We start from the raw sequence: 21,922 nt of genomic DNA, 5'->3' as shown, positions 1-21,922 counted from the left end.
CTCTCTCTCTCTCTCTCTCTCTCTCTCTATTAATTTTTTTTTGGTCCTTTATTATCTCGTATGAGGATTTTCACTTTTTTCAGTCAAAAGTCATGACAGCACCAATGACCATAAACTTAATAACAGCAGAGTACAGAGAAACAGCCACCAAACAATAAATATGGATGGTGGGCCTAACACCAAAAAATACAAATAGATATTAAGATATGAGGAATGCTACACATCAATTTCTATAATTTGTAGCCATTAAATAGTTATTAAAATTATTTTAATAGTGTAAAATTTGTATAAAATTTCATCTAATAACTCACTTTTTTTTGTTGGTTACATGCTGACTAAAATTTAATAAAATTATTGACTTTCTAAACTTTTTTCTTAAGATATATTCACAAGAAATATAATTATATAATAATACCACGGCTCTAAAAGCATAAAGAAACCTTTCTTCGTTCCTTACGGTTACGGATATATAAGATGGTCTTTTCACCCAACATCACATTTTCATAGTAGAAAAAAGGCCAACAAAAGCCTTCTGAGAACCGTTTCGGGAATAGAGCGAGCGAGCAAGCAAAGCAAATTTAACCGAAGCAACGTGAAAAAGAGAAAAGAGCGCACACACTGATATTGTGGTTTGTGGGGAACAGGGAACAAAAATGCAATTAGCAACGCTCCCAAAGTAATAATAAAAGAAATAAAAAATACAAGAGACGCCAGTCTCAGACCTTAGCACTGTATTTTGCTACTGAGTTGCCAGCTCCCACATTGTTCTTCCTTCCAATGGCACTAACAACGGCTACATTCCTCATCTTCACGGCTGTGGCGTACTTCACCACAATAACCATCACCTTAACGTGCGCCCAACAAACTAGGAGCACCGTAACCATCGCCGAGATCGAGGCCTTAACGGCGTTTAAGATGAACCTCCGGGATCCAATGGGCTCCCTTGACGGCTGGGACCCTTCAACGCCGTCAGCGCCGTGCGACTGGCGTGGCGTCCTCTGTTACAATCACCGAGTCTTCGACCTACGCTTACCACGTCTCGAACTCGGTGGCCAACTCACTAACTCGCTCTCCAAACTCACTCAGCTCAGGAGGCTCAGCCTCCACTCCAACAACCTCAACGGTCCTATCCCTCACTCCCTCTCCGACTGTCTCCTCCTCCGCGCAGTCTACCTCCACAACAACTCCCTCTCCGGCCACCTCCCTCCGCCGCTCCTCAACCTCACCAACCTCCAGGTACTTAACCTCGCCCACAACCTCCTCTCCGGAACGCTCATCGGCGACATAACGGACTCGCTCCGGTACCTCGACTTGTCATCCAACACATTCTCCGGCGACATTCCGGCGAACTTCTCCTCCAAATCTCAGCTCCAGCTAATCAACTTGTCCTACAATGGCTTCTCCGGCGGGATTCCGGTCACCATCGGAGCTCTAAAGAAGCTGGAGTATCTCTGGCTTGACTCCAACAACTTGCATGGGACCTTACCTTCAGCTCTCGCAAACTGCACCAACCTCGTCCACGTCAGCGCCGAGAAGAATGCCATCGGAGGGTTAATCCCTTCAACAATGGGGACGATGCCGAAGCTTCAGGTTCTGTCCCTTTCAACGAATAACCTTTCAGGTTCGGTCCCCACTTCGTTGTTGTGCGGTTCTTCGTCCCTTCGAATCGTTAAGCTTGGCTTTAATTTTCTCACGGGAGTTTCCGAGCCGCAAAGTACAAAGAACTGCGTCATCAACAGCGTCTTGGAAGTTTTTGACATTCAACAGAATCACGTTGTTCACGCTGAGTTTCCTTCTTGGTTAACTAGTGCCACGTCACTGAAAGTTCTAGATCTCTCTGGAAACTCGTTTTCCGGCACTCTACCTTCGGATATCGGAAACCTCTTCATGCTGGAGGAACTAAGAGTGGCGAATAATTCTTTACACGGAGAAGTTCCGAGCGGCATTGTGAATTGTAGGTTTTTAAGGGTTCTTGATCTTCAGGGGAACCGATTCTCTGGCTCTATTCCTTCCTTTCTTGCCGAACTTGGTAACTTGAAGATGCTATCACTCGCTGGAAACGTGTTCACCGGTTTTATTCCCGCCAGTTATGGGACACTCTCTGCGCTTGAGACTTTGAATTTAAGCAATAATAATCTGACTGGCACTGTGCCCCCTGAGATAATGCATTTAGGGAATGTGAGTGCTCTGAATCTCAGCAACAACAGATTCTCCAGCCAAGTTTTACCTGATATCATTGGGGACTTGAAAGCTTTGGAGATTCTTAATTTAAGTCGATGTGGATTCTATGGAAAGGTTCCTGCTACGCTAGGAAGCTTGATGAAGCTAACTGTGTTGGATTTGAGCAAGCAGAACCTTTCAGGTGAATTGCCAATTGAACTTTTTGGTCTGCCAAGTTTGCAAGTTGTTGCGTTTCAAGAGAATCAATTGAGTGGTTCTGTTCCCGAGGGTTTCAGCAGCATTGTTAGTCTTCAGTATCTTAATCTCACTCATAATGCATTCTTTGGGGAAATTCCACCAACCTATGGATTCCTGGATTCCTTGAGTGTTCTATCTTTGTCTCACAACAGCATTTCAGGTTCAATACCTCCTGAGATTGGTGATTGTTCTCAACTTCAAGTGTTGGAGCTGCATTTAAATCGTTTGGATGGTAACATTCCTGATGATATCTCGCTCCTTTCACATTTGAAGGAGCTTAATTTGGGACACAATAGATTGAAGGGTGATATACCAAATGAAATATCACAATGTTCTGCTCTGATTTCACTCTTGTTGGATGATAATCAATTCACAGGTCATATACCAGAATCCCTGGCCAAATTATCAAACTTGTCCTCATTGGATCTCTCCTCGAATCAATTGAATGGAGAAATTCCAGTTAGCCTCTCTCAAATTAATGGTTTGAAGAATCTAAATCTGTCCAACAATGAACTTGAGGGTGAGATTCCACAAATGCTTGGTTCAAGATTCAATGACCCTTCCGTGTTTGCAATGAACCAAAACTTATGCGGCAAGCCTCTGCATAGAGAATGCGCAAACGTAAGAAGGAGAAAGAGGAGAAGACTAATAATCTTCATAGGCGTGGCTGTGGCTGGACTAATCATTTTGGCACTGTGTTGTTGCGGCTATGTTTACAGCCTCTGGAGATGGAGAAACAAGCTCCGGCAAGGGGTAACCGGAGAGAAGAAAAGAAGCCCCACAAGCACAAGCACGGGAGGAGAAAGAGGCAGAGGAAGCGGTGAAAATGGAGGACCAAAGCTAGTAATGTTCAACAACAAAATCACATATGCGGAGACATTGGAAGCAACAAGAAACTTTGATGAGGAGAATGTGCTGAGCAGAGGGAGACACGGTCTTGTCTTCAAAGCCTCCTACCAAGACGGCATGGTTCTCTCCATTCGCCGCCTCACTGACGGATCCATCAACGAGGCCACGTTTCGCAAAGAAGCAGAGTCACTAGGAAAAGTAAAGCACCGAAATCTAACTGTTCTTCGTGGATACTACGCAGGAGCACCAGATGTGAGGCTCCTTGTGTATGATTACATGCCAAACGGGAACTTAGGAACATTGCTTCAAGAAGCTTCGCAACAAGACGGACATGTGCTGAATTGGCCAATGCGGCACCTCATTGCACTGGGCATTGCTCGAGGGCTAAGTTTCTTGCACTCGGTGCCAATTGTTCATGGTGATGTGAAGCCTCAAAATGTTCTCTTTGATGCAGATTTCGAGGCCCATTTGTCCGAATTCGGGTTAGAGAGATTAACCATAGCAGGAGCAGCAGCAGCAGAAGCTTCATCGTCTTCAACCCCAGTTGGTAGCTTAGGTTATGTGTCACCGGAAGCAGCATTAACGGGGCAAGCAACGAAGGAAGCAGATGTATACAGCTTTGGGATCGTGTTGTTGGAGATTCTGACTGGGAAGAAACCAGTGATGTTTACGCAAGATGAGGACATAGTGAAGTGGGTGAAGAAGCAGTTACAAAGGGGTCAGATTTCGGAGTTGTTGGAACCTGGTTTGCTTGAGATTGATCCTGAATCTTCCGAGTGGGAAGAGTTCTTGTTGGGTATAAAGGTGGCTCTATTGTGCACATCACCTGACCCTCTTGATCGCCCTTCCATGCCTGACATTGTTTTCATGCTAGAAGGTTGTCGCGTCGGACCCGAAATACCTTCCTCCGCCGATCCTACAACGCTGCCTTCCCCTGCATGATTCTTTTTTAATTATCCAATCAAATCTAATCATTATTCTCGTTAATTGTTGTTGTAGAAATTTGCTTTGTAGTTTCTAATCATTCTTTTTTCTTTGTTGTTCGGTTATTATGATTACGATTGTTGTTCATTTTTATCCGCATGTTGACTTATGGTCAAAGCGGGAGAGAGCCTTATCCCGCCAAAAGGAGAAGCTTTTTTGTATCAAAATATTATTTAAACATTAAAATCAGTTTCTAAAAATAGTTAGCAAATATATTTATATTTAAATATATGTATGATTTAATTTATTTTTAATATGTATTTATATTTTAATATATATTTTATATTAATGATTAATTTTAGTATATATATAATATAATGGATTTTGTATTGTTGTCATGGATTGGAGAAAGCTATGTTGACACGTGTCAATCTGGGAAGCTATTGGAAAGTAACCGTTAATCTAACATGGAGCTTGGCATAATATGGAACAGAAACAGACAAATACTCATCAAAACTGGCGAATGGGACCTCTCAGTTTGTCCAAATCAGATTTTGTTTTTCACTTATTAATTTATTAGTATGATTTTGATTTATTATGGAAAAAAATATATACAGAAAAACCTTGTCCAGTGCAGTAAGTCAGTAACCGTTAATTCCTTTTTTTTTTTATATTTTGTGAAAATTCTGGTTCTAAGAAGTAATTTTCTTATTTTCTAGGAAGCAGCGAGCCAGGGAAAACCTTATTAAATAGTTTAAAAAATGCTATTGAATATTGATAAAGGAACACAGGTATGTGTATATCAAAATTATTTATTAAAATTAATTATCAGTATAAAATATATAATAAAATATAAATATATTGATGATTGATTTTAACAACTAATTTTAATATACAAATAGTAATTTTATAAAATTTTATATTTGGATTCTGAACCTTTTTTAATTATAAATTATATTTATTGAAATACCAGTATATTTGATACATCATACATCTAAAATTCTTCCTGTACTAAAATACTTATATAGAGATAGAGTATTTTTCGCTATTTTCTCTGCGAACCGGTACCACCAACACTTTATATGTGTAATTTTGCCATTTGATATTTGATATTTCACCAACGATCACAAGAATATCATTCAATTCATGTGTTGGAAAAAAAAAAAGAAAAATAGAATAAAAGGGACGACGTCCACGTGAGAAAAAAATTGTAACGTATAAAAAAATTTATACAAAGAGGGAAAAAAATATTCTCTTAAAAATGAAAAAATGTGTGGAAGAATAAAGAGGATTATGTGATTTTGACAGGGGTAGGGCTAGGTTGCACGTGGACTCTAGTGCATAATAGCAGTCATATAATTTTGTGAAGAAATTTTATGTTAGCACGAAAGATATATGCATGTCCACTGTCACAGGCAAAGTCACGGGACCAATAAAATGAAGAATCCAATTCAAGTCACTGACAGATTCGGGTTGTAAACGACAACAGCAACATGTTGTAATTAAAATTAAAATGAATGAATAGTGGGTGGTGCAGGTGCATGCAGGGTGCATGGCATGGCAATGGCCCTGGCCAACAAAAACTAACAGAACTGCGTTAATGTGCTATTGTGAATTCCTCCTTCCTCCTTTTGTTTTCAGGCAGGAAACACCAAACGTCTGATAAAATAATGGCCCACAACTTCAAACCCGGAATTTATTAGCTCATGACATTTTGCAGACTCTACGTATTTAGTTAAGTGTATTGAAAGATTGATAGATTTGTAACCAAAGAAAAGAAGAGTAATATTGATGGGTCGTTGTCACTCTTAACTTCAATTAATGACATCTTACGTAAGATATGATGGCAAAGACTAAACTGAAAACTGGAAAGTGTAGGGAACCAAGCACATTTCATTGTTTTTTTTCCCTCCTCTTACAAGCTTATGTTTGATCTTCAAAAATAATTGCAACAGTGCTCCTCTCTTGAACTCATTTCCTTAGTTAGGAGAAACTCCTTAAATAGGAACTAATGTATTGGATCGCGGAAGCATTATGCTAGTTTAGAATACTTAGGTAGCGTTTGGTGGAGATACAGAGACCGAAAGACTAAGACTGAGAGACAGAGACTAAGAGACAGGGATTGAAATAAATCTCAGTATTCTATTTGGTGCAAAATGGGAGACAGGAATTAAAACAATATTGATACTCTAATTTAATTTACACAAAGGGTAAAATTAGAATTAATTAATTGAAATGAAAGTATTTTAGATATAAAATGTTATTAAAGTTTCAGTCTCCATCTCTAAAAATTTCAGTCTTCTGTGTCCCTACTTTTTGGAGGTACTGAAATACTGAAATTTTAGAGACAAAGACAGAAATTTTAGTACCAGTCTCTGAATTAACAAACACGATACTGAGTCTCAGTCTCTCAGTCTCTGTCTCAGTACCTCAAAACAAACGCTACCTAAAAGTTGATAACCCAATTTATGGATGTTGCAACTCTTGGAATTATTTTGGTTCAATCAATATAATATATGCTTTAAATTGTAAAAGAATGGATCTCTCAACACCTCTGTTCACGTGGTTGAATTGTTTAAATAATAATCATCTGTAAAGAATAACAAAGTTTATCCTAATTTTGCTTTGACAGAACAAATTTACCACATCCACCACATGCATTGGTCCTGTGAAACAACGAAATAAATAATATAGACACGATTGGCACAAAATTGTACTCTATGCAGAGGTTAGCCCTTCAGGAAGAGATTCATTGTCTGTATTAGGTCTAAGAAATTTTCGACAAGCATAAAGCACAGCAGAATGGAAACCACTTGGGTTGTCAATGAACACAAAGTGCCCTCCCTGTAACAAGTAACTATTTTTGTTAATGCCCAACAGTATCATTGAAAAATAGCTTTCAGAAAAATTGGAGAATGTTATACCTGGGGGACCCTAATGATTTCACATGGAACCTTCATATCCTTGCGAGCTTCTTGGGCCCCTTCATAATTCATCCAGTCGTCAAAACCATATATGAATGTGGTGGGTACTTTCCACTCTGAGGCACTGTAACACCAAAGAACTCCAGTTAAAGCATTACCCTTAAGCCTAGTGCACACTAAAACAGGACTTCGCATTTGAACCTAAGATAAATACTCAACAAGACCTTCGTTTAAGGCCATAATCATACACATTATTCTTAGAAAGTTTGGAAATTTACCAACAAATTATCTTGATAATGTCATTATCCCATTTACTCTTTCTTTTCTTCTTTTATGTTTTGTTTTCCCCCTTAGTGTTGTCACAGTGCAAATGTGTTTTTCTTGATGAAACGTATTAGATATATACAATTCATTAGATGCAATTACACACAACCCCCACAGGTAAGCCAGCAGCTTTATCATTTCTAAATAGTAAATATATAGCTAGCTAAAGATGAATAATAAATTATAAACAGGGAGGAGAATGATCATAAAACCTGTGAAAGAGGGGGATCCTAGGAAATGCACCAAATTTAAAAATGTACTTTAAGCACAGCTCCCCACTAGCTTTGGCCGCTGATACATGGTACATATAATCTATAATAGAGAGGAAAATGGAAATTAGAGTTTAGTCTTTATGTGAATTACTTCTAAACCAGATCCACATATCAATGTGTTATCTTGCCATACCTGTGAGCAATCTTGATTCCTCTTCAGTCAGTATTTCCCCTTGTGCACGCGTACCAAACCTCATATCTGTATATCGGCGGACCATATTAGGACCCCAAGGACCTAAACCTCTGCCACAAGAACAGGAATAATATTCTTAAAAGAAGAAGCAACTAAATAAAATAAAAAATGATTAACATATGAAACAAAAACAAGTATTTAAATCAAGGTGTTCCATATCCATACTGCATAATCCCCGAATGTATATGAAGAGAACATAAACTCCTTACAATTAGAGAGCTCCGAGATTTAATAAAGCATGGCAAAGCAACCTAAACTTCCTAAAAGAAAATGTTATGGAACAAAGTGGTTTCACCTGACAATTTTTAGAGGCGTAAAATTAGATTCCCATAGATGGTTCATAACTGCTCCTTTCCACGTTGCTCGAAACTTCATAATGAACTCAGCCTTTGGATCTGATTCTGATGTAAATCCAGCGGGTCCCACCAGAATCAATTGCTTTACATGCTCAGGGTGCTATATAAAAATTTTTGAAACAGACATTAGCAAAGTTAAATAAAGAAGTAAAAAAAAAAAGAGACATGACTGTAGCATTTAAATAAAATGTGGGAAGGGATTCACCTTGAGTGCATATTTGGCAGCAACATAACCACCAAAAGAATGTCCAAGCAGTATAAAATTGCTCAGATTTTTGGCTTTCCTCCATTCTTCAAAAGAATCTATGAACCATGTCTCAGTTTCTGTAGTATCAGCAACAAATCATAAGTTGGTGTTCCATTAACTTTTAAGATAAGTAACTAAGTAAAACCTTTCAATTCCAAATTAACCACAAAATTGCATTTTATCTAGTGACAATATACACATAATACTTAACTAACCTTCAGTGCTCCTACATGTAAAATCAGGTCTGCTTGATCCACCCCAGCTACAATAAACAGATGCAAGACAGCGAGTAAGGGAAAAGTTGTAAACCTCACTTTGACTCTTCCTCTAACCTCAAAATGTATAAAATAAAAATAAGAACAGGTAATAATAGATAATGAAAATAACACCATCACCGTTTCATGTCGTTTTTGCTTAACAAATAGGGTGCAATGTAAAATGCTAAATTAACTGAATTAAGCAGTCTATATTCAATTAGAAATCTATTTTTACATCACAATGGAGCATGAGACCAGGCAAAGCAAGCAATAACTCAGAAATGTAGTTTTAGACCATAAAAGAAAGTCAAACTCACCCAAGTTGATCAACAGCAATGACTCTAAAATGATTTGCAAGAGCATCGAAATTGCGAAAAAAGAAACCCTGGGAAGCTGCATATCCATGGACCATTACAAGCGTAGGGGAGTCATCTTTACTATCAAACGTAATAGTGTTAAGAAACCGTGGCTCGTCGCTTGATGAACGGAACCATCTAACTTTAGAGCCAGGAGGACCAGAGCCAATATTAACATGTTCTTGAACATAGGGAGTCCTGCCAATCAAAATAAAAATGTAACTTTAATGTGTGAATCAGACAGAAAATTTCATACCAGATATATGCTAAGTCAAACAAAAGTCCAAAGGAGCATAAATTTAACGATAGCATCTTCATCTAATGAAAAACAGTTCAGCAATGATTGTCATTTCACCTGAAAATTGATCATGATTTTCAATAAAGTTTGATGGTGCATATTGATATGGTCGTAACTCATAAATCATAAGTCATAACAAATATTATAGTATGCAACCAAATTACTTGATTGAAATTTAGGGTTCGGAATTAGGAGCGTAAAAATAATGAAAGAGGGGAAATATGGATAAAAATACTAACTTGACGAGAGAAAGGAGTCGCTTCTCGGCAGCGATGATGTGTTCCGTTGAAGTCGGAATCCAACGGAGAAGAGAAGGCCACAACCGTCTTGTTTTGGGAGGATACACTGCGACGTCGTTCTTGCTATTCTCTCCGGCCATTTTTGCAGACCAACAGAGCCTAATTGTGTGTTTTAACGAATTAAGAAGTAAGAATCTCCTCAGTCTCTGTTCGAAGCAAGGTAAGGTCGATGATTGATACCTTCGGTTTCAAAATTGATTAAATAATGTCAAAGAGTGCAAAGCAATTAGCGGTTGATTACGCTCCACGCAATGAGGAAAATATATTGAATAGTCTGTCTACAAATTATTTAGCAACTTAGCACTTAGCAGCAACTGGAACGAGCCTTGTATGAATCTTCCCTTTTGAAGGGAAGGCAACAGAAGACTTTTGGGGAGCGTCAAAACATGCTTATTGCTTAACAACTGCTGCTGCTTACGCGCGCAGTGACGCACATTCATGCAGTTCTATTCCCTGCCGGTCAATATCGGCTATTATTCTCATTTCTCAAAAGTTCAAGATTCTGGAAACTGGTTCGAACCGAGAAACGGTGTCTGTAGCGGTTCGGGTAATAGGAAAAACCGCCATCACAAAAAATCGGATTTAAACCGGACAGGAACCAGTCGGTCGAACCGAACCGGTACCTGACCAGTTTTTGAAGAAAAGCTTTGGCACCGTTTTACGCCAATCAGGGGAAAAAAAAACAAAAAAGCCCTAACTCCCAGTCCCCAGTTCCCAGTTCCCTGGCCTCTCTCTCAACTCTAGAAGACCTCCATCTCTGAAGGCAGCAGAGGAAGTTGCAACTTCCATCTTGTCGCCGTTCTTCAACCTGTCCAGCCACCGATGCCGTCCGTGTCGCTCCAACTCGTCGCAACGCCTCTATTCCGCCTATTTTGACGAGCTTCCCCTCTGTTTCGCCGTGCTTCCGCCGCCGTTACGCCGTGCTCCCGCCGCCGTGCAGCCTCTGTTCCGCCGTGCTCCAACCCTCGTCTTCTAGCCTCTGTTCAGCCTCCGTTCCGCCGCTGTTTAGCCATCTCCGTTGAGTTATAAAGCTCCAGCTCCCTCTCCCTCCTCTGTTGATGTTCAGAACGTGTGAAAGTCTCAGGTAAGCTCCAGCTCCCTCTCGCTCCTCTGTTGATTTTCAGTTATTGTTAGTTGGTTGTTGCTTTAATTTGGTTGCTATTCCAGTTCTTGTTTTGTTGTTGGTTTGCTGGATTAACTTGTTTTGATTATAACTTGTTTTGATTATTAACTTGTTTTGTTATATTCTTGATCTTATTAAGTTGTTAATTTGATAAATTGTTGTTGTGGTGCTGTTCTTGACATTTTGATACCTTGTTAATTTGATAAATTATTTTTTATCTTAATCTTATTATTGTCGATTTGATCTTAGTTTATGTTGTTATCTTAATTCATTGTTCTTGACATTGGATTTCTTTATATTGTTTTGATCTTAGTATTAGTTTAGATGATATTTTAGAGTTTATATTAGAATATACTTATGTTTTAAAAAATTAAACTAACGAAATGACTATGAAAAATGAGTTCTGTTTGACAAAAATATCAAATTGTTACTTTTAAAGTTAACTCTGTTAAAAATCCGCTAAAATTTCCAAATTACACTTTTTTATCATCTCCAACCTTTTAACTCCTCCACTCTTGTGATTCCTTCAGCCTCTTCCACCACCATGAAAGATGAATTCTCAATCCATGCTTTTTTCTTCCTCCTTCAAGCTATGCCTCTCCCAACCAAAGATTTTTAGAGCTTCCCTCGGTCCCTCCCAACTCTGATCATGACCACTATGACGATTGAACCCATTTTCAAAAATTACTCTCAACAACCCATAAACCCAAAATCATCATGGAAATCCTCGTCCTATGAATTTCTCTTACCAGAACTAGAGACTATACGCTATAAAAGTTCAAACCCACCCTCCTCTAAATCAATGCACATCTTCAATATCCACAAATTTCACAACCTCAATCACTGCAATCAAAACATTGGGCTCCCAAGTTCAATAAATCCTATGTTTAGCTTATTAGTGATTAATCAACATGCAAGAACTTTTTCACTCTTAATCTAGTCTTCTCATTTTTCAGTAAAAACCAAAGAAATAACACAAGTTGAAAACAATTGAAAAATACAAACTTTCAGCCACCCCATTACCAAAATCAATGGAATAATCTGAACAAGCTGGAACCCTAAGAATCAAGGTTGTCCGCGCGTTCCCCATTTCCAGTGCCGACGTCTCTGACTGGTCGCTGAATGGTGTCTCTGACGGTTCGTGTGCGAAAACTTTGAAGTGTTGTCCGAGATTCTCCCCGGCGGCAGCCGCTCTCCCTTCCCACAGGAGCCAACCTTGTTGTCAAGCCATACCACGTCGAACATCTCGCTCGCCTTGTCCATAGTTTGATGTAGTTCCTCCTCTACTCCAAAAGCTTCGACGAGTCTGCAATCCCGAAGACTACGTGGTAGAGTTGTGTTTGGTCAGCGGTGGTTTGCCAAGATTTGCAACAAGTGAGGGTGGATGTGGGTGTGGGTGAGAGTGGAGAAGGGAGGCTCGTGATAGTTAGAGAAAAGAAAGTGGGATTCTAAACTATGCAATTTGAATATTGAATATGGTTCAACCAAAAAAATAAAAGGAGAAAAGGAGTAATGGCGGTGGAAGAGATTGAAGGAATGAGATGAGTGGAGTAATTAAAAGGTTGAAGATGATTAAAAAAATGGGTAATTTGGAAATTGTAGAGGATTTTTAACATAATTAGCTTTAAATTTAACAATCAAGTATTTTTGTCGAACAGAAAACTTATCTTTCATGGTCATTTTGTTAGTTTAATTTTTTCGTGGTTAATTTTGCCACGGCATAAATCTTTGATGGTTAGAAATACTTATATTTTTTATATTTTATTTATTATTTTATTATAAAATAATTATTTCGATTGAATTATAGTTGAATCAGTAAATTAATAATTAGAATGGTTTAATGATTAATTCGGTTTTCAGAACCTTGCAAAAGTTTCTCGATACTGTTTTTGATTTTTTTTTTTTTTTAGGTTAGATGGATTGTACAGCCTCCCATCCCAGGGATTACATCACAAACTCGAACGCTGTATTTGGTCTTTCTCTATAAACAGGTAAGCACACTAAAATGGGTTGTGTTTATGCTTTTCTTGCTGTTGGGTCAGACTTTGGGCCCAATGTATCTCAGACCCAATCCCAAGTAAAAATTAGTTAATTCCAACACTACTTTTTCCCATGACCATCTCTTTTCTTTTTGTTATATCTTGTCACAGCAAAAACATCCCAGTGGCAGAATGAGCAAGAAGGCGACAGCAGCACCTGATCCGGTGGCGGTGCTACGGGGCCACCGTGCTTCCGTGACGGACATTTGTTTTCATCCCTCTGATCGCATTCTCTTCTCTGGGTAGCTATTTATTCATCCACTCCTTAGTTAACTTGAGTGGCTTCAGCTGAAGATGTTGTTGTTGCAGTTCTGTTGACGGTGAAGTTCGCATTTGGGATACCCTTCAGCATCGAACTCTCTCTTCTTCTTGGTATTCTATCAATCTTTACAAATCATTACTATGTACATCTCTGATTCTGATTCTGGGTTATTTTTGTATGTATTGCAGGATACACAGTGCTGCCCACGGGATTGTTGCTGTCACCACTAGTGCTTCCCTTGGAACCAATAAACTCGTTAGGTGCTCTTCCTCATTGAAACTCTTTCTGTTGCTTCATAGGAATTCATTTCATTCATTCATATGATTTTGTATGCTATGCATGTAGCCAGGGTAGGGATGGAACTGTTAAAGTTTGGGACTTTGCTCATGCTGCTTTGTCTAGGTACTCAACTCACTCACCTTTATTTTCAAATATTCCTCTTTTCTCTTTTCCCTTTTTTTTTTAAATTCATAGAGCTATAGCTTTTTCTGAAATTGTAATATAAGGCTACACAGATGTTCCTGAATAATCACTTCGTGTTACTATTTTTTGGAATTTTCAGGAGTCCACTGCTTACCATCAATACCAACACTTATCACTTTTGCAAGCTTTCCACTGTCAAGTATCCTAAATGTTTCCCTACAAAAGAACTAGGGCGACCTTCTCATATAGAAATTCTTGACGATAGAAGTTCTTCTCAAAGCTCTGAAGGTATGCAAGCATTTGTCTATAATGAATCTTTGATAAATTTGGTGATGCTTTTGCCATTCTGGAACCTATTGTTGGAATTTCTACTATCCTTTTACAATACCAGAACTCTAGAACATTAACACATAGTAAGCTGTGACTTCATTTCTGCTCTAATAAATCAAATTCAAATTCGATTAGATTTGGATTTATTTATTTACTTTCATTTTGAACAATTTCCTGTGTCCTTTAACTTATTCAAAAAGACTTTGGAGATGCTTCCTTGATGAACCAAATTCCTTGTCTTTAGATTCAGTCTCTTTCATTTCCTTTTGTGTTCTCCTAAATGTTTTTCCCTACATTACTTAAATAAACTTTATATTTTATATGTAACATACTAGCATTGAAGAAACCTCATTACGTCACAGAAAATATGTATGCTGACGGGCTACAGTATGTGGCTTTAGCAGGGGAGAACCCTTCTGAGGTTTGTATGTCTTCCTCATATATGTATTACCTTCATTTCCCAAAGTACGTACTTTGATGCTCATTGGTTTTTTACTCTTTGAAGGTCGAAATTTGGGATCTCAAATCAGCTGAAAGATTTGTACGACTCCCTTCAAGCAACCCTAGTAGCTCTTCAGTTTGCAACAAAGATAGAGGTTAGTTTTTGGCCTATATGATTTTTGTGGTTCATCTTTCTGCCATCAATTTTGTAAACACTTATTTCTCAGGCTAGATTGTGCTGTAATATAATTATGATTTTCAATATATGATTCAAGTAAGATGCCGATTAAACTTTGGCATTTTACTAGAGGAAAGTAGACAAGTGCTAAAGCTTTCATCATTGTTTACGTTTTCTCCTGCTAATGTGCTATTGCATCCTTTATTTCCATCATTTTTTGCATATAATTGGTAGTTAAGCCCTTACAGTATTTCTTATGCTTTGCTCTCTCTTTTTTATTCTCATTTTGGATATTAAAACAAACTTTTCTTCTCAGGGATGTGCATGGCACTTCAATTGTTTTTACCATCTGAATCACAGGGATCTCTAAATGTCTTGGCCGGGTATACTCTTGATGCTCTTTCTTCTCTCCCTCTCTGGTTGCATGTGTGTGGTTCTTTCACTAAGTTGTTGGGACTATGTTGAACTCAACGATTAAATTTATGTATTGTTCAAAGCTATGATTTTAAATTGTTATGATCATTGAACCAATGTTGTTTTGCTTTAGAACTATGGAAATTTAAACATTGGATTTCAATTTTTAATTTGCCAAAAATCCAAGTTAACTCCTTTGAAATTGACGACCATCTCATACTTGTATTCCGAATGTTCCTAGTTATGAGGATGGTTCCATGCTTTGGTGGGATGTACGAAATCCTGGAGTTCCAGTAACCGCTGTAAAGCTCCATTCTGAACCAGGTACTTAATTCAGTGTCCTTGTACTCTTCTCTCCTTTGAATTTTGTTTAACAAAGTTTAGTTAATAACTGGTCAATTTTGCAGTTTTGAGCATCTGTATTGATGGGTCATGCAGTGGGGGCATCTCAGGAGCTGCAGATGACAAGATTGTAATGTATAGCTTGGACCACTCTTCGGTAAATTCATTCATTTTCTTATATTTTCTTCTTCTGCTAAAACACATGTTCTACAATCAATTATTCTAAGTAAACTACTTGTAAGTATTAAGTAGCAACACAATGAAATATGGATTTGCTGTTAATGTGATGGTATGTATGATCAGTACAAATATCAGAGTAACTATAATTCGGTCAAGCGGAAATGTGATATTAGAAATGAGATGATGAGATGACACTTCACATGATTGTATTCTATGGTTATTTTCTATGACACTTTCAGTTAGTCTTTCTTTTTCTTATTTATTTGTGTATCATTTTGATTTAAGGGTATATGTGTAATCAAGAAAGAAATCAATTTGGAGCGACCTGGCATATCAGGCACTTCAATTCGTCCTGATGAAAAAATTGCTGCAACTGCCGGTTGGGACCACAGGTTTTGAATTCATTTACTCTTTTCTTTTACTTGATCTATAATTTTACTTGTCTTGATATCATTTAAACTCCTCCACGCTCCGAAAATTATTCCATTTTATACAAGCTAAGGATGATTTGTAATAATTTGTTTGCCACATTACTATTCCATATTTTTTATAAAACAATGCTGTTTAATATGTCTTTGACCACTTATTGGCAGAGTAAGGATATATAATTACCGCAAAGGAAATGCTTTAGCAATACTAAAGTATCACCATGCAACGGTATGTCATTGTTGTTTGTTACATTATATATCTGATGCAGATTAGACTATATTTTATTTATTTATTTAACATGCATTTTTTTTATTTGCATGAAATGTCAATGGTGCAGTGCAATGCTGTAACTTACTCATATGATTGTAAGCTTATGGCCTCTGCCTCCGAAGACACAACGGTGGGGCTTTGGGAATTATATCCTCCTCGAACATGAAATAATTTTTATGAATCTATTCGATGCCTGTAATTATATCATGTGAATGAATGAGTGATGCTATCTTAGTAATTTCATTACTATTCTCCACTTATTTATGTTGATAACGTGGACAATAAAAATCAATTATTAATTTAATCCCTATGTATTTATGTATATTTATATATGTTGTTTTACATATTCTCAATATGTATTTTATATTTACATATATTAGGGTGAACATCGAGTCTGGTTCTTGTCCATTCTAAATTAGGACAAGGCGATTTCTGTTAAAACAAGACATCCATGTTGGCCTTTGTCCGTCTCTAAAGTGAGTCATTTTGGTCCCTCCATTGTATCCCTTGACTAAAATTGATGGAAAGATCCTATGTGATAGTTATTGACGTTGATGTGGACATTTATTCAGAGTGAAGTGTCATGTTGGATTAGGAAGAACGGACAGGGTTGATTTGTCCCTCTGCCTCCAAAAATGTTGTCATTTTAGTAACAGCAGAATAAAAACTTAATTTGGATGATTCTTTGCACCCCTAATCTCTTTACTCATTCGTATGTGAAACAACAAAAGGCAAATCCTAGGGCACCATGATTGGGAGTGGAGAACGTTGTTCATCCTCGAACTTGTGAATTGGAGGCAATAATTTGACTTGCAGCATGAACTCTAGTGAGAGTATTGGGGCTCGGAGAAAGAAGAGATGGGTCCTCCCAAAGTGCTATTGCGGATTTCATGCTATTCTATTTATGTTTGGGACTGAAAATAATCTAGATAGGTTATTCTTTCGTTGCCCTTCAAGATATATATATTTATGGTATTAATGTTTTGGTTAGTTCAATTCTGTACTCACTATTAGTCTCACAAAGTTCATTCAAATTGCAGTAGAAGCTCATTGCTCATTCTTTGCTTAGTTAGATGATTATGTTTCTTCATTTAATGAGTATGTTGTTAGATGATTATGTTTCTTCATTTAATGAGTATGTTGTGAAGACAATCTCAAAGGGGGTATTGATGAAGAAGCAGAATCGATTTGAAGACCTAAGTAATGTGGTGAATAATAAGGTGAAAGAACTAGATGATAGGTTGATTGGATTAGAAAATCAATTGGAAAAATGTAGATTAAAAATAGGTGAAAGTACATGTCTGGGTTTAGGATGTAGTGTTTTTGTATTTTTTGGTGGAGTTGTGATTACCTGCTTGTTCACGCCAATTTTGTGGAGAACTTGATGAATAATTTTAGATTAGCCAAGAGTTTTTTGTAATGGGATAAAATCATGTGTTAAACACTCTTGAAGTTAAATGAAAATGAATTATTGTTATTAATGTTCAAAGTTTCTTCGCTGAACTTAATTCAAAATTATGACAGTAAATATTTGTACATGTAGCATGGATTTAACTAATTTCATATAAAGCATACAAGTTCATATGTTATATTCATACTGATACTTAACAAGCTATTTATCTATTCATAGTTTAAATAGCATAGCATGGGCAGCAACATGGCCCTAAATAAAAAAACTAAACAGCCAAAATACCATTGTATCACTTCAAGTCTTAAAGATGCAAATTAGACATCCAAAATACCAAAACAACAATTCACATTTCTATAACCCTATTAACATTATCAATGGTGCTTAAGAAGCCTAAGTCCTGGAGGCCTAAAGTCGGGTGTTGGCGCAAATTTAAGAAGTCGTGATGTAGTAGCCATCGTCTCTGCAGAAATTGCACCATTTGTGTTTCTTGGAGTTGTCATATCAGCTATTAGCCCAGTGCATTAATTCTGTGAGTTGTGAAGCCTCAGGTTTGAAGCTTGTGAAGGTTGAGATTTGAACCATAATGTTGGTACAGGTGCTGGTACAGGTGGGGGTACAATACATGGAGCTATGGGCCTAACAATTTGGTGTTTCTCTCTAAATGGTCTAGGATTGCTATTGGAGTTTTCTCCTACAGCTTGTTACAAGTTTACTAAATTAATTAACTGAATGTGTCTATGAAATTGATATGCAATAATATACAGCATCAAACAGATGTTTTAAAAATGACCCTCTCAGCTTGGGGTGCAAATTGTGACAATGGAATTTCTTCACTCTGAGTTTGGGCCACTGCTCCAACTCTTATAGAATTTTTGGCAATTTCTTCTTGGCTTTTCATGCCCTGGTCTGTGACAAATTAAAGAGTTACAGAGAGCAAACAACAAAATAATATAACATATCTATTCTTATACATTGGACTCACCACGGAATTTAATACTGTCCCTCCTTCAGTGGTATTTTCATTGACATTGGTGGTGTTGCCACCTTCCTGTGCCTACTCAGTATATTTTTGTGATTAAGAGTTTTACAGTAAAGACCTTCCGTTTTCTTGATTAAAATTCCGATTCGTATTCACGAAGGCTCAATATTAAATAAATATAGTATAAAATAAAAAGGGTTAGAGGTAAGTAACACCTAAACTTTTAGTACGATCATGAGGTGCTAAAAGTTAGGGTGTTACATTGGGAGTATCAGTGAATGGAGGGTCGTCATCGTAGATGTAGCCAAGGAGATGGTCGCAAGAGTTGCATATCATCTTGGTCCTATTTCGTTGGATGCCCCATATCATGATTAATTTTTTATACATTAACATCCTTGAACATTCCCTGCAGCACTTACAATTTAGATTCTTCTTTACAAACTATTTTGGAAAGAACAATAACATACAAAAGTATATTTTCAAAAACATCCTCATAAGCCAACCGAATATGGTGCATTGTGAATGCTTTAACTATTAGTTTATTTTGTCCTTAATTAATTTTTGTTACTATTAGTATTGAGAAAATAATAATAAAAAAGCAAATTCTATACATACATTTATTGTACATAATTTGCGGTCTAATCCTATACTTAATAAGCAAGCAATATGACCAGGACTGAAACCAACAACATTTCAAACTAAACCAACAAAGTCATCCTCTTGCACCTTCAAATTATAGTGCAGATTGAAGGTTTCAACTATAAGAATATTAAATTTTTTTCCCTATTATTGTTTGAAATTTTACAGCCTGTTTGGACACCTTTAAATGATGGAATTAGAATTCAATTCCATCAAGAAATGAATTCCTAAAGAAATGGAATTCAATTCCATAGTTTGGAACAACTAACTCATTTAATGAGATAGAATTGAATTCCATTGTTTGAAATGACTTGTTGATGAATTACATTATTTCTCTAAGACATTTTTACCCCTCAATAAATATTAAGTATAATTTTATTTATCAATTAAATTAGATAATATAATTATATAAATCACTTATAAGTAAAATTGGTCTAACACAACCTCACCAGTTAGATCCATCTCACCCATGAAATTATGATAGGGGAAATTTTTTTAAAAATGAGAAATTTAAATTATTTTTAAAAAAAATCAACATCTGATAACTTTTTCATTTTTTTTCTATAATCTTATTTGTGTGTGATTATGACACTCATTTGATATGATCATGTTTTTATTAAAAAACAATAAATTAGAGGATCATAGATCCATTGAGAATGTACAAAATAGTTATAGAGACAAGAAAGGAACAACTTCTCACCATAAGAAAACTACAAGCTACTTCAGAGAAACCAAGAAAAAAAAAAGTGAAAACTGTAAGCAACACATTAACTTAGATGTCCCTTCCACACAATCTTTTTTCCATCCTTCTTTATGAAAGAAACCCCTCCAACATAATCTCACATCAAACAATTGTGAAAGTTCTGAATCATTGGATATATTTTTCACAACATGTGTTGGCTCAATCGACTATTCTGAATCATTGTATAATAATAAAATCTGTAATCAAATAGTGCACATGAATTCTCTTCCACTTAAGTATTCAACCAAGGTCAACAACCTTGACAAATTCTATTGCAACCAAAGCTTTTGTTTATATTTCACTCACAAATCACAAGCATGTTATAATTCATGCAGAGAAGCATGTCCAATTAGTAAGATACCTCATGAGCAGAGTAAATCTCAATGTTAAATCCAGTCTCCTGGCCATTTTCATTGGTTCCAAAGCCCCTGGGTTTTCCAAAATATATACCTGAATAAGCAGAGAGCACGGACAAGAAGATTTAACCCTACGAATCAGGGGACAGCAACTAGAAATTCAGTATAATGAGCGGGGAACCGAAGGAGGACTGACCGCCATTGAGTTCCCTCACAACCATGAGATCAACACCTTCAGCAACCTCTTTCTTAAGGGTTGAAGCATCCACCAACTAGAGGATAACCAGCACAAATTAAAAGGCATGCAGATTATTTCCATGTGAGAAGAAGCAGCAAGAGCTGATTAATACCTGTGGGAAGACAGTGGCTGGTCTGAGATTTGCAAAAACTTGAAGGCCAGGCCGGAGATGAAGCAACCCAGTCTCTGGCTTCAGATGTTTCTCGTTTTTATCCCATTTATAGCCTCCAATGGCACCAAGAAGAACGGCATCGGATTGCTTCGAAACAGAAAGGGTCTCGTTGGGCATGGGGACTCCGGTGGCGTCCAATGCAGCGCCACCCAGAAGCATCTCTCGGAACTCGTATGTGATCCCTGACGCAATAAGGGGGGGAACGGAAGCAGGAGCGGCGGCTGCAGAACACCTTACGGAAGCAGGCCTTGAGGAGGTGGATGAGAAGCGATTGAAGTGCGTGAGGGGCTTCGGAGGATGGAACAACTGCAGAGAAGGCGCCATTATTTTTCTGGGTTTCGAGCTCGACTCTTCTCCCACTCTCTTGATTACGAAGAGATTATGGAATATTATAATTTGGACAGGGGTATTTTTGATATTGCACAGTTTAAGTGAGATTTAGGTGAAAATTGATTTTGAAATCAGATTAAAGTAGATCTAATTTGTAAATGGGGTAAAATAAGAATTGGAATTCTCATCGAAATTAAACTTCATGTTTTTTTCTATTCCAAAACAAGAAATAGAATTCAATTCATTTATAATTTCAAATCAGATGCATTCTAAACAAGGCTGTTATAGACTCGAATTATGTACATACGTTTACCTTTACACATATTTTCCTCTTTGTTTACACATATATATCCCATTAGTCTGGAAAGCTCTAAAGCAGTGAGTTTTCTCATTGGTTTCCTAATATTTGTCCCTACATTGTTTATCTATACCGGTATTGAAGTATCAGTTAATGTTAATTCAAAACATACACAATAGTGTTAGTTGGAGAATAATATCAAATAGATGAAATGCAGAGAAAGAAGAGAGCTTACAAGGATGTTGAGTTTTTCTTGGAATTGAAAACACGCAGAGTCCATCAGCTTCTCCATCTTATGAGGAACAGAGACATCACAAACAGAGCCAATAACCTTAAAACCATAATCATTTTATTAGATAAGAGACTTAGTGTGTGTTTGGATTACAGTTTAAAAACCAGAGTTTACATAAAATTGATTTTGTAAAATTGATTTTGATGATAAGTTAGTTTAGGTTAATGTGATTTATGTTTGGTAATCTTTGTATTAAAATTGATTATAGTAAAATAAATATTGTTTGGATTATACTACTCAAAATTACTTTTAGATAAAAAATTACTAAAATAGACATCAATTTTATATACCTGCAAAATCAGAATACTATAAAAAAT

General features: G+C 36.9%; 4 protein-coding genes across 9 annotated transcripts; 2 read left to right on the top strand and 2 right to left on the bottom strand.

The window, feature by feature from the left end:
- The first annotated feature begins 605 nt into the window (after positions 1–605).
- On the top strand, positions 606–4,459 carry LOC112766710 (uncharacterized). Its single transcript, XM_025812603.3, has one exon. It carries the CDS (start codon positions 778–780, stop codon positions 4,207–4,209), a length of 3,432 nt encoding a protein of 1,143 aa, XP_025668388.1. The 5' UTR covers positions 606–777; the 3' UTR covers positions 4,210–4,459.
- A 2,275-nt stretch (positions 4,460–6,734) lies between these two features.
- Positions 6,735–10,037, bottom strand: LOC112762460 (probable 1-acylglycerol-3-phosphate O-acyltransferase). Its single transcript, XM_025808297.3, has 10 exons — positions 9,898–10,037; positions 9,658–9,816; positions 9,082–9,318; positions 8,723–8,769; positions 8,466–8,584; positions 8,200–8,360; positions 7,845–7,954; positions 7,652–7,751; positions 7,116–7,239; positions 6,735–7,035 (listed from the first exon to the last, which is right to left on the bottom strand). The coding sequence occupies exons 2-10, from the start codon at positions 9,795–9,797 to the stop codon at positions 6,910–6,912; spliced, it is 1,164 nt and encodes a 387-aa protein (XP_025664082.1). The 5' UTR covers positions 9,798–9,816; positions 9,898–10,037; the 3' UTR covers positions 6,735–6,909.
- A 558-nt stretch (positions 10,038–10,595) lies between these two features.
- On the top strand, positions 10,596–16,452 carry LOC112762459 (protein DECREASED SIZE EXCLUSION LIMIT 1). Of its 5 annotated transcripts, none has more exons than XM_025808293.3 (15): positions 10,596–10,801; positions 12,756–12,831; positions 12,991–13,121; positions 13,189–13,251; positions 13,330–13,401; positions 13,487–13,543; positions 13,704–13,852; positions 14,257–14,315; positions 14,400–14,490; positions 14,830–14,896; positions 15,169–15,251; positions 15,335–15,426; positions 15,735–15,841; positions 16,043–16,106; positions 16,216–16,452. In XM_025808293.3, exons 1-15 carry the CDS (start codon positions 10,776–10,778, stop codon positions 16,312–16,314), a joined length of 1,236 nt encoding a protein of 411 aa, XP_025664078.1. In that variant the 5' UTR covers positions 10,596–10,775; the 3' UTR covers positions 16,315–16,452. The 5 variants fall into 5 exon arrangements, with proteins under 5 accessions (XP_025664078.1, XP_025664077.1, XP_072079380.1 ...); XM_025808292.3 differs by having other exon boundaries at positions 14,230–14,315; XM_072223279.1 differs by having other exon boundaries at positions 10,657–10,801; positions 12,751–12,831.
- Positions 16,453–17,678: 1,226 nt separating this feature from the next.
- LOC112762461 (3-isopropylmalate dehydrogenase, chloroplastic) lies at positions 17,679–21,334 on the bottom strand. 2 transcript variants are annotated; one of them, XM_029294336.2, is made up of 5 exons: positions 20,626–21,334; positions 20,472–20,547; positions 20,281–20,369; positions 18,542–18,944; positions 17,679–18,465 (listed from the first exon to the last, which is right to left on the bottom strand). In XM_029294336.2, the coding sequence occupies exons 1-4, from the start codon at positions 21,007–21,009 to the stop codon at positions 18,918–18,920; spliced, it is 576 nt and encodes a 191-aa protein (XP_029150169.1). In that variant the 5' UTR covers positions 21,010–21,334; the 3' UTR covers positions 17,679–18,465; positions 18,542–18,917. The 2 variants fall into 2 exon arrangements, with proteins under 2 accessions (XP_029150169.1, XP_029150167.1); XM_029294334.2 differs by having other exon boundaries at positions 20,281–20,347; positions 20,626–21,137.
- Between the last annotated feature and the right edge of the window lie 588 nt (positions 21,335–21,922).

Source organism: Arachis hypogaea, chromosome 17, assembly GCF_003086295.3.
Source record: "Arachis hypogaea cultivar Tifrunner chromosome 17, arahy.Tifrunner.gnm2.J5K5, whole genome shotgun sequence".
Lineage (NCBI taxonomy): Eukaryota > Viridiplantae > Streptophyta > Magnoliopsida > Fabales > Fabaceae > Arachis > Arachis hypogaea.
This window is presented reverse-complemented; position numbering and strand designations above follow the sequence as displayed.

Excerpts from the sequence above, each read along its gene's own strand:
- LOC112762459 (XM_025808292.3), top strand. The coding sequence starts at position 10,776 with ATGTTCAGAACGTGTGAAAGTCTCAG. Across the intron at positions 14,316-14,399 it reads CAGGGGAGAACCCTTCTGAG|GTCGAAATTTGGGATCTCAA; the intron begins GTTTGTATGTCT and ends TACTCTTTGAAG. Across the intron at positions 15,842-16,042 it reads ACTGCCGGTTGGGACCACAG|AGTAAGGATATATAATTACC; the intron begins GTTTTGAATTCA and ends ACTTATTGGCAG.
- LOC112766710 (XM_025812603.3), top strand. The coding sequence starts at position 778 with ATGGCACTAACAACGGCTACATTCCTCATCTTCACGGCTGTGGCGTAC.
- LOC112762460 (XM_025808297.3), bottom strand. The coding sequence starts at position 9,797 with ATGGCCGGAGAGAATAGCAAGAACGACGTCGCAGTGTATCCTCCCAAA. Across the intron at positions 8,585-8,722 it reads TACATGTAGGAGCACTGAAG|AAACTGAGACATGGTTCATA; the intron begins GTTAGTTAAGTA and ends CTGATACTACAG. Across the intron at positions 7,036-7,115 it reads AAATCATTAGGGTCCCCCAG|GGAGGGCACTTTGTGTTCAT; the intron begins GTATAACATTCT and ends TACTTGTTACAG.
- LOC112762461 (XM_029294334.2), bottom strand. The coding sequence starts at position 21,009 with ATGGCGCCTTCTCTGCAGTTGTTCCATCCTCCGAAGCCCCTCACGCAC. Across the intron at positions 20,548-20,625 it reads CAGCCACTGTCTTCCCACAG|TTGGTGGATGCTTCAACCCT; the intron begins GTATTAATCAGC and ends GTTATCCTCTAG. Across the intron at positions 20,348-20,471 it reads TGTGAGGGAACTCAATGGCG|GGGCTTTGGAACCAATGAAA; the intron begins GTCAGTCCTCCT and ends TGGAAAACCCAG.